Source organism: Typopeltis vanoorti, chromosome 12 (genome assembly GCF_054136105.1).
Source record: "Typopeltis vanoorti isolate ZY-2024b chromosome 12, IOZ_Tvanoo_1.0, whole genome shotgun sequence".
NCBI lineage: Eukaryota > Metazoa > Arthropoda > Arachnida > Uropygi > Thelyphonidae > Typopeltis > Typopeltis vanoorti.
Window position 1 is genome coordinate 130,558,414 of NC_143560.1, and position 15,127 is coordinate 130,573,540.

A 15,127-nucleotide genomic window follows, 5' to 3' on the forward strand; every position below is an offset into this window, starting at 1 on the left:
CTTTCAGTCCAACATGTGTCCGACTTTCACTATCATGCTTTCTTTTGATTTTTTCCACTTTCGATTCCTGCTTCACGCCATTTCCTTTTTCATTCGTTCTCTCAGTTTCGTTCCAAATTTCATTCCTTTCCACCTCCCACTCCTCACTTTTGTTCTTTTTAACATCTGTTATGGTTTTCAGATCACTTGTTTTCTTTTTTACTGATTTTTTAAAATTTTTTGGCTCTCGTTCACACCATCCTTCTCTTTTGAATATTCATTCATTTTTCCCTCGCATTCTCGCTACTAACACTTTCTGTCATCAATTTCATGTTAGCATTCATCAATTTCTTGTTCAGATCACACTTCGCATACACCCTCCTTCTATCCAACCTAAACATCCACAAATCATTTATGTAATCCAAAGAATACATATAGCACACCTCACACTTAATGAAATGACTGAATGTCATGGAATGACAAAGCCGCCGCCATGTTTAATCTGCCATTTACCACTTTAAAGTCTAATAATAACAACAAATTCATAATTAAGTTTAAGCAAAACTAAATCCCCCACACTAATAATAATGGTAGCGCACAACTTTTACAGCAGTTCTTACTCAAACAGACACTCATATATACTTAATTATTCTAAATGATATATGCACGTAACCACAAGAAATTTATTTAACCAAATATTTCGGTCTGGAAATAGCAGACCATCCTCAGTGGTATTACAAGAACAGTTTTAAAAGAATACAAGCTACAATACTTACAATAGATTGTTAAAAATAGAGCACGCGTGTGATGTTATATCACTAAGTATGAAATGGAATATTTTGAAGTAGATACATGATTAAAAAAAAAAATGAATTAGTAATCTTGATTAGACTTTCCCAGATTTTTGATATACAGATATACAGTCATTATGATTCAGGTTGGGACGATGGAGCAAGGCCTCCACATGTTCCTTGAACAAATGTTTGAACCTATAACGGGATCTATGCAAGAGGCGAGTCCCGGACCAAAAGATGCTGTGGTCAGTTTCAATCCCGTGTTGAGCCAATCCAGACTTTTCAGGTTTGTTGTGAAGAATGGAGGATTGATGTTCTCAGATTCTTTTTTTCAAGAGAACGTCCAGTCTGTCCAAAATAGGAGAGATCACAGTTGCAAGGAATTTGATAAACTCCAGGAAGAGATAAAGTTGAGCATTTGTCTTTAGGAGAAGGAAAATGAGAAGACAATTTGTTAATAGGTGAATACGTAGTTGTTAAATCATATTTCTTTAAAATTCTTGCGATAGGTTCTGAAATACTGGAGATATAAGGAATAGGCCCTCGACGTATTGAAACTTTGTTGTTTTGTGGAGGATTATAAGAATTGAGAAGATGTTGAGTACTTTTTTCAGAAAAGCCGTTGAGTTTCATGTGTTTTTGGATAGTAGAAAGTTCTTTCTGTAGATAATCAAAAGTAGAACAATTAGTTTTGGCTCTTCTGATGAGGCATTTTATAATTCCTGTTTTTTGAGATGGATGATGGGCTGATTCTTCAAGAATATAATGACCTGTGAACGTTGGTTTCCTGTATACTGTAGTTGTAAGAATATTTGAAGGTGACCGGATAAGGAGAACTTCTAAAAAAGATAACTGGTTGTTTTCTTCTATTTTCATAGTAAACTTTATATGATGATGCAAGGAATTAATACTGTTTAAAAAAGAAGGTAAAGAGTTTTTGCTATGAGGCTAAATAGTAAAGATGTCATCTATATATCTCATCCATCTTAAGATGGTTGAGGGAAAATAGATGAGAAGAGGACTTTTTCTAAATGTTCTAAATAAAAGTTGGCTAAAGCCAGAGAAAGAGGACTTCCCATGGCCGTTCCTTCTACTTGGCTATAAAATTTATTTTGACATACGAAATATCCAGAATGTATTACGAAATCGAATAGTTTTATAATGTCTTGAGGAAAGATGTCAGCAAGTAATTTTAAAGTTTCCTCGAGAGGTACATTAGTATATAAAGATTCTATATCAAAGCTAACCATAAGATCTGTAGGTTGTAATGAGATATTTTTAAATTTTTCCAAGAAATCTGAGGAGTTTTTAAAAAAGAATTAGAGTTGCCAATGTAAGATTTCAATAATTTAGCTAGATATTCTTCACAACAAACCTGAAAAGTCTGGATTGGCTCAACATTTGACTGAAACTGACCACAGCATCTTTTGGTCCAGGACTCACCTCTTATATAGATCCCGTTATAGGTTCAAATGTTTGTTCAAGGAAAGCGTGGAGGTCTTGCTCCATCGTTTCAACCTGAATCGTAATGACTGTATATCTATGTCCAAAATCTCGGAAAGTCTAATCAAGATTACTTATTAATTTTTATTTTTATTTATTTATTTTTTTTTCAATCATGTCTCTACTTCAAAATATTCCGTTTCATGCTTAGTGATATAACATCATCTGGCGTGTTCTATTTTTAACGATCTAATGTTAGTATTCTAGCTTGTATTTTTTTTAAACTGTTCTTTTAATAACACTGAGGATGGTCTGTTATTTCCAGACTGAAATATTTGGTTAAATAAATATCTTTCTTGTGTTACGTGCATATATCATTCAGTCTTATGTCACAAGTATCCTTAAAACAGCGAATTAATTATTCCAAGAATAACTTATCTCAATCCGGAGCTCTTCTTACACACATCCACCAAGCTTGACTCACGAGCTCTCTTTTGCTGGCTACATATCAAGAGAACTCCTTAGGATTCTTTTTGACTTCATTTGCTAACTTGAAGTTTAAATTAACAGGCTAGTTTATTGGATATTGATGCTGATATAGGCCAGGGAATGCAGAGAATACTGATTATGAGCTGTTTAGGCAAATTCGTTGGACATGTAAAAAGTTATGATCCTGAGTGAAAACTCTAATTACAGATATATAGAATGGAAGGAGGAGATAGTGTATGGGAACTGAGAGAGTGAGTTTGTTGAACTTCTGAGAGATAAATATCATAAGCAGCATGTGACTGAAGCAACTAGAGATTTCAGTGCATTTGGATTTGGTGATTACTTCATAGCATGTAGGGATGCAGTTGTTAAGGTGTTGACATTGCCTTCAGTTGGTGAGAATGATCATGAGGTACTTGTTTGCAAAGTGGTGAAACAAGAAAAGATTACTGCCAAAAATGGATATATGTGGAAGTATAAAGCTGGTGATTAGAGAATGCTCTGTAGTCAGTTAACATCAGTATACAGTGTAGATGAGCCGACCCAAAAGGATGTTGACAATGCATGGAAGTTCACAACGCAGTATATTACATGAGCATTCTATAACTGCATATGATGCAAGTAAATAAGCAAGAAGAATGAAAATAAAGAAAATGCATTTATTGAGATGTTGCAGGACAACTTCCTCAAGCAGCATGTGACAGAAGGGACTCAAGGTCAAAGAGTGTTAGATTTGATTATAGCGTCAGAGGGCATTTCAGTTAAAGATGTAACTATTCTGCCTCTGGTTTGTGACAGCGATCATGCAGTACTCACTTGGGAAGTGCCTAAGTTTATGCATGTCCCATTCAGGAAAGGTTACATGCTGTACTACAAAGCAGAAACTTATGATGAACTGAGGAGTATGCTAAGTTGAGTGGAATGGGATCGATTGATAGATAGGAAGAATATCGACAGTGCATGGGAAGCATTTAAACAATACTTAAATGATGCTATATCAGAGTGTGCCTTGAGAGTTCAAAGAATAAATAGGATAGGTGTCAAATGGATGTCTAATCTTATTTAGCAGAGATTTGTAAGAAAAAAAGGATGATTTGGAAGGAATACTGTGTGTGTGGATGTGCATTATGAAAATTATAAGCAGCAGGCTAGAGTACTAACTGTTGTACAGAAAGCAAAGTCTGAGTATGAAAATAAACTGGCTCTGCATGCTAAAGACTACCCACAAGAATTCTATCAATATGCTGCAAGTAAAAGAAAGAATGAATACAAAAGAATAACTCTTCTAAATGCAGAAGGCATGAAGGTTACAGATGCAGAAGAGGTTGTTCAAACAATGAGTGCCCATTTTGTTAAAAGCTATCAACCTGGTGTAAGCAACATTGAGCTCACTGCTACCTCTTCATTGGATGAAGAAACTCAGATGTATGAGATATTAGAGCTGTTCCACAAACTGAATAAGAATTCAGCAATAGGGACTGATGGGATAAAAGATTGTTCAGCTGAACTGGCTATTACTTTGACCAGGCTGTTTAATATGAGTCTCAAAATAGGGAAGATTCCACAGGAATGGAAAGAGAGTATGGTAATTCCATTGCACAAGGGTGGTGGAAAGACTGATGTATCCAACTATTGACCAATTAGTATCTCAGGAGTGGTGATGAAGATTTTGGAAAAATTCGTTAGAGCTCGCATTCATAAATGGGTGGACAGTGAATCTCTACTTTGCATGAACAACATGGGTTTACTAAGGGAAGGTCATGTTTAAGCAACTTGCTCACATTCTATATCAATGTTACAAGATAAGGAGAATGGCTACACCATGATACTTTTGGATTTTGTTAAGGCTTTTGACAGAATACAGCATTGCAGACTGCTGCATAAATTGGAGAAAATGGGTTTTGGTTATAGAATATTAGCATGGATAAGAGGACGGCTGACTGACAGATATCAAAAAGTGATATTATTATTATTATTATATTACATAACACCTCCAGGGAGTCCAAAGACTCATTGAGGGAGGTCACCCACTCTACAACTCTGTCTCCACTAATTGCAACTACCTTCATCATCTACCACCGACCACCACCCCTAATATTTTCACAGACAATCACAAACATCCATGCCCATGGTGAGATTCGAACCCAAGCCTTTTGGCTGGAGAGCAGATACGCTAACCACTCGGCCAACCAGGCCGGCACATCCACCATATATCAAAAAGTGATATATGGGGAATGTGAGTCTGTAAGATTTAAGGTAACCAGGGGTGTATCACAAGGATCAATGCTTGGTCCATTGTTATTCAATCTTTATATTAATGATATTGAGAAGGATTTGACAATTGACATACAGCTATTTGCTGATAGGTAGATAGGTGCAAAGATAGGTGGGATAATCAGGAATGCTGCTGATATGCAGTACTTGCAAGAATGATTTGAATAGGCTGGAATTGTGGGCATGGGAAAATGGGTGTCACATCAATGTCAGTAAATGTAAAGTCATTCACTTCACCATGATTAGGTATCCAATGTCATATTATATTATTATGCTGGAAGAAACTGAAGGCTAGGGATCTTGGAGTGTTAGTAGATAGGAAGTTGAAGTTCAAGGGCCATGTAGCAAAGATTGCAAATACATCTCAAAAGATAATTTCAATGCTGAAACAAATGTTCACATGAAAAGATTTGTTGTGCCTGGTTGGAATGATATTCCATTTGATGTTGTGAGTGCAAGTAGTATGAATGAATTCAAGAATAGGTATGTGGCCTCCCTCAATGAGTCCCTGACTCCCTGAAGGTCTCTCTTAATAATAATAATAATAAATAGAGGTAAGATTGAAATGGATGAACAGTGAAAACAAGCAAGCAGGCTGTTCTGGAAAATAATTGGCAATGGAGGAGGTTCAAGACAGCTGGTGGTGATCAGATCCATGAAGGGTATAAAGTACAGGATAGAAAGGTGATGAGCATGATTAAGAAAGAAAAAGGTGCAGTATATGAGACCAAGTTAACTGAGGTGCATTTTTTTGCTATATGACAAGCAGGAGGAAGAATAATTGCTGCAGGTTGACACTAGTGGATAGTCATGGTAGTAAAATTACATTTGCAAAGGATATAATGGAATTATTGAACAAGCACTTTATTGGCATGTATCATACTGGTGTAAATGATGTGGTGCAATATATAGAAGAGATACAAGCACTTCGAGAATTGGAAGCAAAAGAATCAGAGGTGTAACCCATTGCTTGGGTTACATGTTAATAAGGCTGTGAGAATCGATGATATATCATCACGTATTCTTAAGGAATATGCACAACAATTGGTTATGTCCTTGAACTTTTTATTTAATGAAAGTCTTGCAGTGGTTAGTGTTCCCATGGAGTGGAAAGAAGGCATAATAGTACCACTCCACAAGCATGGTACTAGGACAGAAGTTTCCAATTATAGACTAGTCTGTGTAACTGCAGTTGGGATTAAGGGATTGGAGAGATTGGTTCAGAATAGAATACATGATTGGGTTGATGGATATAGTATTCTTTATTATGGTCAGTATGGAAATGTAAAGGGAAGGTCCTGTTTTAGCAATTTACTTGCATTTTATAATAGGGTAACAAGTGTGTTAGATAAGGGAAAATTATGTTATTCTTATTATTATTATTACATGACACTTCGAGGGAGGGCACCTACTCTACAACTCTGTCTCCACCACTCAATCCACCAACTATAATGGACTGCAACTACTATCATCATCCACACCGATGCCATCTACTGCCCACCACTACCATCACCACTGGTATTTTCACAGACAATCACTAACATCCTAGCTTATTCAAATCCACAACCTTTTGGCTGGAGAACGGATATGCTAACCACTCTGCTAATCAGGCTGGCAGAGATATGCAGGTGTGCAGAGATATTTTTAGGCTTTGCAAATGCATTTAATAGATTACCACATAATAAGTTGATGTCTAATCTGCAGAGGATGGGAATACATCATATATTGGTTAGATGGAGATTGTCTCTCTGTACAATACTGCAGGTTTTGAATGATGGAGTATTGTCTCAAAAAAAAAAAGGAGGAAAACCAGTGGTATACCCCAGTTTTCTGTTCTTGGGCCTCTTGCTGTTTTACTTGTTTGTAATAAATATATGATGTGGACTGACTGAGGATCTTCAGTTGTTTACTGATGATGCAAAATTGGGAAGAATTATAATTATCACTGCTAATCAGGAAGATTTGAATAGACATTTGACTTGAATAAAGGAGTGGGGTTGTAGTTTTAATATTAATAAGTGCAATGTGTTACATTACATTTTGGAGTGCAGAAATATTTAGGCTGTGTACTATATTGATGGTGCCATACTGCATCAAGTGGATGAGATTTGAGAGTGATGGTTGACAGTGGGATGTCAATCATCACTCCCAAACCTGCTGGTATTGTTCAGAGATACAAAAGTTTAGAGGGCATATTGCTGGTGTTGCAAAGGATGTACATCGTGGTGCCTCTGTGATAAGAAGTACTCTAACTAGTAGAGATAAGGAAGTGGTTATGCCATCGTATAAAACACTGGTCAGACCACACTTGGACTATCGTGCTCAAATCTGGTTACCTGATTTTCAGTGTCATGTGGAGACATTTGAGAGAGTGTCCAGTGGCAAGTGACTGAGACAATATCAGGACTTGGACTGCTGACTGTGAAGAGAGGTTGAAGAAATGTGGATTTCAGAGTTTAGTGGATAGGAGGAAAAGAGGTGATATGATAGAGACATTTAAGTTAGTGAGAGTATTTTATTAATCCAGATGATATTATAAAAAGAGTAGAAGGCAAAAGGGAAAAATCTGGAAGCCATCCCTGGAAGTCAGTGGCACACTCAGGATTTAATCTTGTGGGGGGGGGGGGAGTTGAGTAGATGATTTGAGAATACACACTACACATTGCATACGATCTATGACTGAGCATCTGCAGTGATGATTCGCCAATACATGATACACTACTTCGCTTGCTCTGGCATGGCTCAAGCAAGCAAAAGCAAAGTAGTGCTCTACTTCGTCTGCCTTGGTTCACATTGGCTATGATTTCTGAGAGCTATAGGGTATTCCGACCTTATGTGACCGCTAATTCATAAGTAGTATAGAAATAGAAGACACGACACAACATAAATAAAAAAATGAAGTTTAATTAGGAAAAGATTTTGGGAAAATTTTCTAGTGTTATTTTCCTTTTTCTTTTGGGGGGCTAGGGCCCCCTTCCCTCCCTGGGTGCACCACTGCTGGAAGTTATGTAAGAGTGTATTGAAGAGAAGTGTGAGGACTAGATTTTTTACATTGGGACTTGTCAGTGAATGGAACGCATTACCAGAGTGTGTTGTTAATGCAAGAAGTGTTGACAATTTTATGATTCGGTATGACAAATATGTTGTCAGTTGAATGAACCTCCCATGATGAGTATGCCGACTCCATGGAGGGTGCTATAATAATAATAATAATAATAATAATAATAATAATATCCTTCTCAGTCATCAAAATCTTACTAATGACTTTATTTTTTGGACAAGTCAAACCACACAATGGAAAAAATTCTGTTATTGTTTTTTTCCATGTACATTTCTCATTCTGTTGTTATATATAAGTATAGAATTTTATAAACTTTTTTTTTATATTTTTATTTTCAGATTGTATTTAATGCTCGAAAAGGAAAAAAAAAATGACATTGAAATTGCTCTTGATGACATCGAAATAAACGTAATACCATGCAGTACACCTGGTCATTGTACATTTGATACTGATTATTGTGGATATAGTAAAGAAGGAGATTTTGACTGGCTAATAGGAGTAGGTAGAGTTCAAAATTCAAAAATTGTCGATATCCCAAAGTTTGACAATCGGGCAAGGAATAGTAAGAATTGTTTTTGATATTTATTATTATATATGTGTTTTTATTATTAGTTATTTTCTAAATAATAATAATAATAAATATTTGTTGCAACTGCAAGAAAGTTTTGCACTATAGCAATATCTGAAATTCTTTGAAAGAGAGCCATTCTAATGTGAGTTATTTCAAGTAATTTATCCTTTTCTGTTGTTCCTACCCACAAAATTTTATTGGTAAACTATTTTCACTTTTGGTGAATAAACTACTCTAAACTTGTGCTCTCACATTTTTTTGTCATTGTAAGAGTTTTTCATGCAAAATAATCAGTAAACACAAAAACTAACTGCGGGTACTAAGGAGCCAAATTACATATTTACAACCTATAAGTATCTAGAGTCCATCAAATCAGTTATCCTTACAATTAAATAACGGCCACATACAAGGGTCCGCTCTGCTTACCATATGAAGTAAAGAGTGGCAACAAAGGGCAATGATGAAAGAGCACCTTGAGTTATGTCAGCATAGGACCGTTGATCGCTGACATTATTATTATTATTATTCAGGCCTCCATGGAGTCAAAAGACTCATCGTGGGATATCCAATAACAATATGCTCCAGCTGGATAACCAACGTTACTGATAAAAAAGGGTATATTGTGCGATCTGTTGCCACTTGCTACATACTTCCTGCACAAAAATAGATGAATTGGCACACAAGCTTTTTATCAATCTCCTCAGCCAGCCTTTTTTCTGTTTGCTGTGCCTCCCTTCCATAAAACAGCTTCTGAACTTAGGCAAACAATTTGAAAACTTAAAACAACACCTTACTACTACTATGATAAATCTTCTCTTACAAAATCCAAACACTGGAAAGTTAAGCTTTAGCTGCTCGAAAGTCAGCATCTCATTGCAAGTGTACCCTTGCCCATTAATGAACTCTGTAACCTAATTGTCAACATAACTCAATCAAGTCAACAGTATATGACTTGATTGAGTTATGTTGTTTTAGCAATATGCTATCCTTTTATAATAAAGTTATAAGAGCATTAGATGAGGGAAAGGCATATACTGCCATTTTCCTAGACTTAACAAAGGCATTTGACAGGGTGCCACATGATAAGCTGATATTCAAGTTGCAACACGTGGGTCTGTATGTCAGATTGGTCAATTGGATTCAAGATTGGTTGTCTGATAAGGTATCAGAGAGTTGTGTATGGAGGAGCAATATCAAAGAGGCAGAAGGTTACAAGTGGGGTTCCACAGGGCTCAGTACTGAGACCTATGTTGTTTAACCTTTATATCAATGACATTGTCCATGGATTTCAAGGGGATATTCAGTTGTTTGTGGATGATGCAAAGCTGGGAAGGGTTATTAGTAATACTGCAGATGTGGTAGCCCTGTAAGAGGATTTGAATAAGCTAGATAGAAGGACAAATGAATTGGGGTGTCAATTTAATGCAGCAAAATGTAAGGTATTGAAGTTTGTGACACATTGATGGGATGCTGCATACTCTATTGGAGGAGTTAAACTGGAGGAAGTAGGGGAGACAAGAGATCTGGGGTTGATGATTAATCCTGAAATTTAGGGGACATATTGCAAAGGTAGTGAAGGTAACACAAAGGATTGCTGCAATAATGAGAAGGACACTGACCTGCAGAGATAAAAGGGTTATCATTCCGTTGTATAAGACTCTGATCAGACCACACTTAGACTATTGTTCTCAGATCTTGTCCTCAGGATTTGAAGGGGATAAATTAACTGTGGAAAGGTACAAAGGCAGATAACAAAGATGGTGTCAGGACTGTACAATGTTAGTTATGAGGATTGGCTGAAGGAGTGTGGGCTGCAGAGTTTGGTAGATAGAAGAAGGAGAGGTGATATGATTGAGACTTTTAAAATGTTGAGAGGTGGTTACAGGGTTGACACTGGGGGAGTTCTTTCACTTGGTTGAATAGCAGGAAGGAGTCATGACAAGGGGCCATCCCTGGTCCCTTGTCATGACTAATTTCGTATGTCATGGCCACATGTCATGACATGCGAAAGGAAACTGTGTGAAAGATTGTGAGGAGTGGTTTCTTTGCATGGAGAGTGGTTGAACCATGGAGTGCATTGCCTGATAGAGTAGTGAGAGCAAGAACGGTCAATGCATTTAAGGAGGGATATGATAGACTTTGTGTTTCCTAGGATAGACCTCCCTCGATGAGTCTTGATAGACTTGTTTCTTAGAAAGGACCTTAGAAAAGTCAAAAGACCTACGATGAGTCTTTTGACTCCATGGAGGCCTGAATAATAATAATAATTAATAGTGTCCACTACCATCTTCAGTCCACTAAACTCGACTTACCGTTTTTAGCAATATATTGTCCTAATAACACCAACCACTCTGATCTCTTTAATTTCCTCTCCTTAAAAATTGATTTTCTCCAGTCTCACTCTCCTAATATTGAAATCATCCTACTAGGAGATTTAATGTCCAAAAGAAACCTGGCTGTCCCTCTTCAGTTGTACAGATCTTGCAAGCAGAAATGCTGAAACATTTGCCAACACTACACAAATTGCTCACATGCTAACAAGAATACCATATAACCCAAACCACTCCACCAGCATCCTAGATCTTTTCCTTACCAATCACCCATCCAAATACACAGTGAATATAGTGAGCCCCCACCCCCCGGTAATTCTGACCACAATCTATTGCTCATCTCCTCCTCCATGCAATAATGCTTACAAAGTCACTCCCATACAAGAGTAGTTTGGCATTATAACAGTGCCAAATGGGATAGCCTCCATGACTTCTGTGCCTCATTCCTGTGGTTGGGCTATTGTTTCCTGTCTTCCAATCCTAACATATGCAACGAATGTATCACCAAAGTAATCTCACTGGCATGGAAACATATATTCCCAACTGAATATATATTCACTTGGCACATCAAAAGATGTGCCAAGGCTGTGCAAATGAAAAATCAAGTATACCACAACTGACTTAAATCAAGAACTCCATCCTTCTTTAATGCTGAAACCAAAGCCCGAAAAAGATGCAAGAAAATCATCAATGTTTCCAAAACCAGAATTTGCAAAAAGCAGGAAACTTGCTTCCTGCCAAGTGATAGTCATGCCTTTTGGTCTCTTGCCACAGCAATTGGTCATAATGTTTGTTCAACACTATTCCCACCCTATTATACCCAGATGGCTCTATTACATCATCACTCACAGAAAAAGCCAATCTCCTGGCTGCACACTTTTTCTCCAATGTACTGATAACTGATGATGGAAATGCCCAACCATTCCAGCTGCCCAGCATACAAAGCTCCCTATATCCTTTTTCCAGAAAGAGATCATGAGCCTGTTGTCTAAATTAGACATAAAAAAGTCTCCTGGCCCTGATGGCATTCTTCCAATTGTCTTGAAGGTTTGTGCACCAGAACTGACTCTTATCTTATGCCACCTGTACATACTCTCTTGCTCCACTGATACCTATCCCACAGCCTGGAAATTGGCCTATATTCACCCTATTCCCAAGAAGGGTGACAAATCACTGCCATCAGACTACTGCCCTATCTCACTCACCTCAGTCCTATATAAAGTTGTGGAGAAAACCATTAATTCCCAACTCCTACACTACCTAGAAGAAACACAGCTATTAAGCGACCACCAATATAGATTCCGTTGCTGCCAGTCTACAGGAAATCTACTGTCATATATCACCCATCTCTGGGCAAATGCCATGGAGGAATTTGGAAAATCTCAAGTGGTTGCACATGATATCTCCAAAACTTTTGACTGGGTCTGGTACTAAGGCTTGCTAAGCAACCTCCCATCTCTTGTACTGTCTCAAGACTTGCAGTTGGATTGCCAGCTTTCCGTCTGGATGCACACTATGTGTGATGGTATATGATTCCTTATCCTCTCACCATACAACTAATGACAGGATTCTGTTCTCTCACTAACCCTCTTCCTTCTGTATATCAGTGACCTACTACCTTGCACTCCTACCTTTCATTTCATAAACCTTACTCTACACAACTCGCCTCAACCTACAGAATATTACCACTACTGTCCTCAAGTCTGACCTCCAATGGGGCTCAGATAACCTTGTCAATTTCAAAGCTAGTGAAACTCAGTTCTGTCTTATTTCTCACAGAAAATAACTATTTTACCCCAGTATTATTTTTGATAATACTTAAATTTCCAGACAAGATGAAATTTATTTTCTTGGAATTATCCTGACATCAAATCTCTCCTGGCATAAACATATCACATCCATTGCATCCTCAACTTCTAAAAATTACTTCACCTCTGAACAGCTTTAACCTTATACAAATCACAAATCCACCAGCTATTGAATACTGATCTCACATTTGAAATGGTGGGGGGTCCTAAAGGCTCCATCAAATTGCTTGACTAAATACAAAGGAGTGCAATTAGATTGATAAATCACTCATCTCTTATCAACTCACCCCCCCCCCCCCACTTTCACACAGACATTTGATCTCTGCAACTTGTGTATTCCATAAATATTTCCACAGCAAATGTTCATCTAAAATAGCATCGATAATTCCCCTACTTAGTACTAAGCCTGTTGGAACACATGTAGCTGCCACCCAACATCCATTCACAGTACACTTTGAAACCCACAGAACAAGATTCTTTTTCTCCTCCTTCATGCCTGCTACTGCTGTACTGTGAACAGTACAGCAGTAGCAGGGATACAATATACAGGCTTTTAAATCAAATGTAAACAAGTTTCTCCTTTCCCAATCCACTACCCACATACAGTACTAATGTACTTTAGGTTGCTCAACCAACCTCTCGTGTATGGGTGGCTCAGCATAAAAAAAATAATAATAAAATAAATAAAGAAAGAAAGAAAACATTTGTACTGTGGGCAGGATATGGATTTTTTCCAAATTTTTAACAATTTTATATACGAGGATGGTCTGAAAAGTTCTTGGCCTAACAATGAAAAAACGAATTTATAATTTCAAAAATATTTTTATTTTCAACATAATCTCCCTTAAGACTAATACATTTATTCCAGCAATACTTCAGTGCCATTATTTCATCCCTGTAGTGGTTCTCAGATCTGCAAAATACCCATCTACAACTGCAATCACCTCTTGATTCATAGAAAAACGCTGACCAGTGAAGAAGTTTTAGTTTGGGGAAGAGATAGAAGTCAGAGGGAGCCAAATCTGGGGAATAGGGTGGATGTTCCAACAATTCATAGTTCAGATCCCATAATTTTCCCATTGCCAAAACACCTTTGTGGGTAGGTGCATTGTCCTGATGAAAGATGATTTTTTTTCTTCTGCAAACCGGATTTTTTCTCATGAATTTTTTCATCTAGTCTATTTTCTGGTTAAAAGATCGGAAAAAATATTCCCTGGTTATTGTTTTACCCTTTTCAAGATAATTAATAAACAAAAGCATCCCAAAACACTGAGGCCATGACCTTTTCTGCTGATGGAACCGACTTTGTCTTCTTTGGTGCTGAACAACCATCTTCTGTCCACTGTTTTGACTGCTGTTTGGATTCTGGTGTGTAATGGTGAATCTAAGTTTCATCCATAGTAATAAATCGTCCTTAAACCATCTTTGTTATCTGCCTTTGTACCATTTCCACAGTTAATTTATCCACTTCAAATCTTGGTGAACAAATCTGAAAACAATAGTCTAAGTGTGGTCAGATCAGGGCTTTATACAATGGAATGACAACTCTTTTATCTCTGCAGGTCAGCATCCTCCTCAGTATTGCAGCGGTCCTCTGTGTTACCTTCACCACCTTTGCAATATGTCCCCTGAATTTCAGGTTTTTATCAATCATCAACCCCAGATCGCTTGTCTCCCCTACTTTCTCCAGTATATATCTCCTCAAATAGAGTATGCAGTGTCCCATCAATGTTTCCCAAACCTTAAGACCTTACATTTTGCTGCATTAAACTGAATCCCCATTCATTTGCCCATCTGTCTAGCTTATTCAAATCCTCTTGCAGGGCTGCTACATCTGCACTATTATTAATAACCCTTCCCAGCTTCACATCATCTGCAAACAACTGAATATTCCCTTGCAATCCATTGACAATGTCATTGATATAAAGGGAAAACAATGCCAGTCCCAGTACTGAGCCCCATGGAACCCCACTCGTGACCTTCTACCTCCTTGATATTGCCCAACCATACACAACTCTCTGATACCTATTAGACAGCCAATCCTGAATCCATTTGGCCAACCTGACATCCAAACCCATGTGCTGCAACTTAAATAGCAGCTTATCATGTGGCAGTGCCAAATGCCTTCGCTAAATCCAAGAAAATAGCAGTATATTCCTTTTCCTCATCTACTACTCTTGTAACTTTATTATAAAAGGCTAGCATATTACTAAAACTAGAGTGCCCCTTAACAAATCCATGTTGAGTTTCACAGATAACATTACCCTCATCTGCCCAATGCTGTATATGGTCCCCTCACTAATTTCTACAAGATCTTAACAATTACTGATGACACACAAACTGGAATATAATTAGACAGTTCCAGTTTGCTACTGCCC

At 37.5% G+C, this 15,127-nt stretch overlaps 1 protein-coding gene across 1 annotated transcript in view; it reads left to right on the plus strand.

Moving 5' to 3' along the window:
* The first annotated feature begins 5,217 nt into the window (after positions 1-5,217).
* Positions 5,218-15,127, plus strand: part of LOC150101229 (MAM and LDL-receptor class A domain-containing protein 1-like) — a 196,981-nt gene continuing 187,071 nt past the window's right edge. The window contains exons 1-2 of the mRNA XM_090402192.1: positions 5,218-5,225; positions 8,379-8,602. Of these exons, the coding sequence (XP_090258318.1) occupies positions 5,218-5,225; positions 8,379-8,602 (232 nt within the window). The remainder of the gene's footprint in view (positions 5,226-8,378; positions 8,603-15,127) is intronic.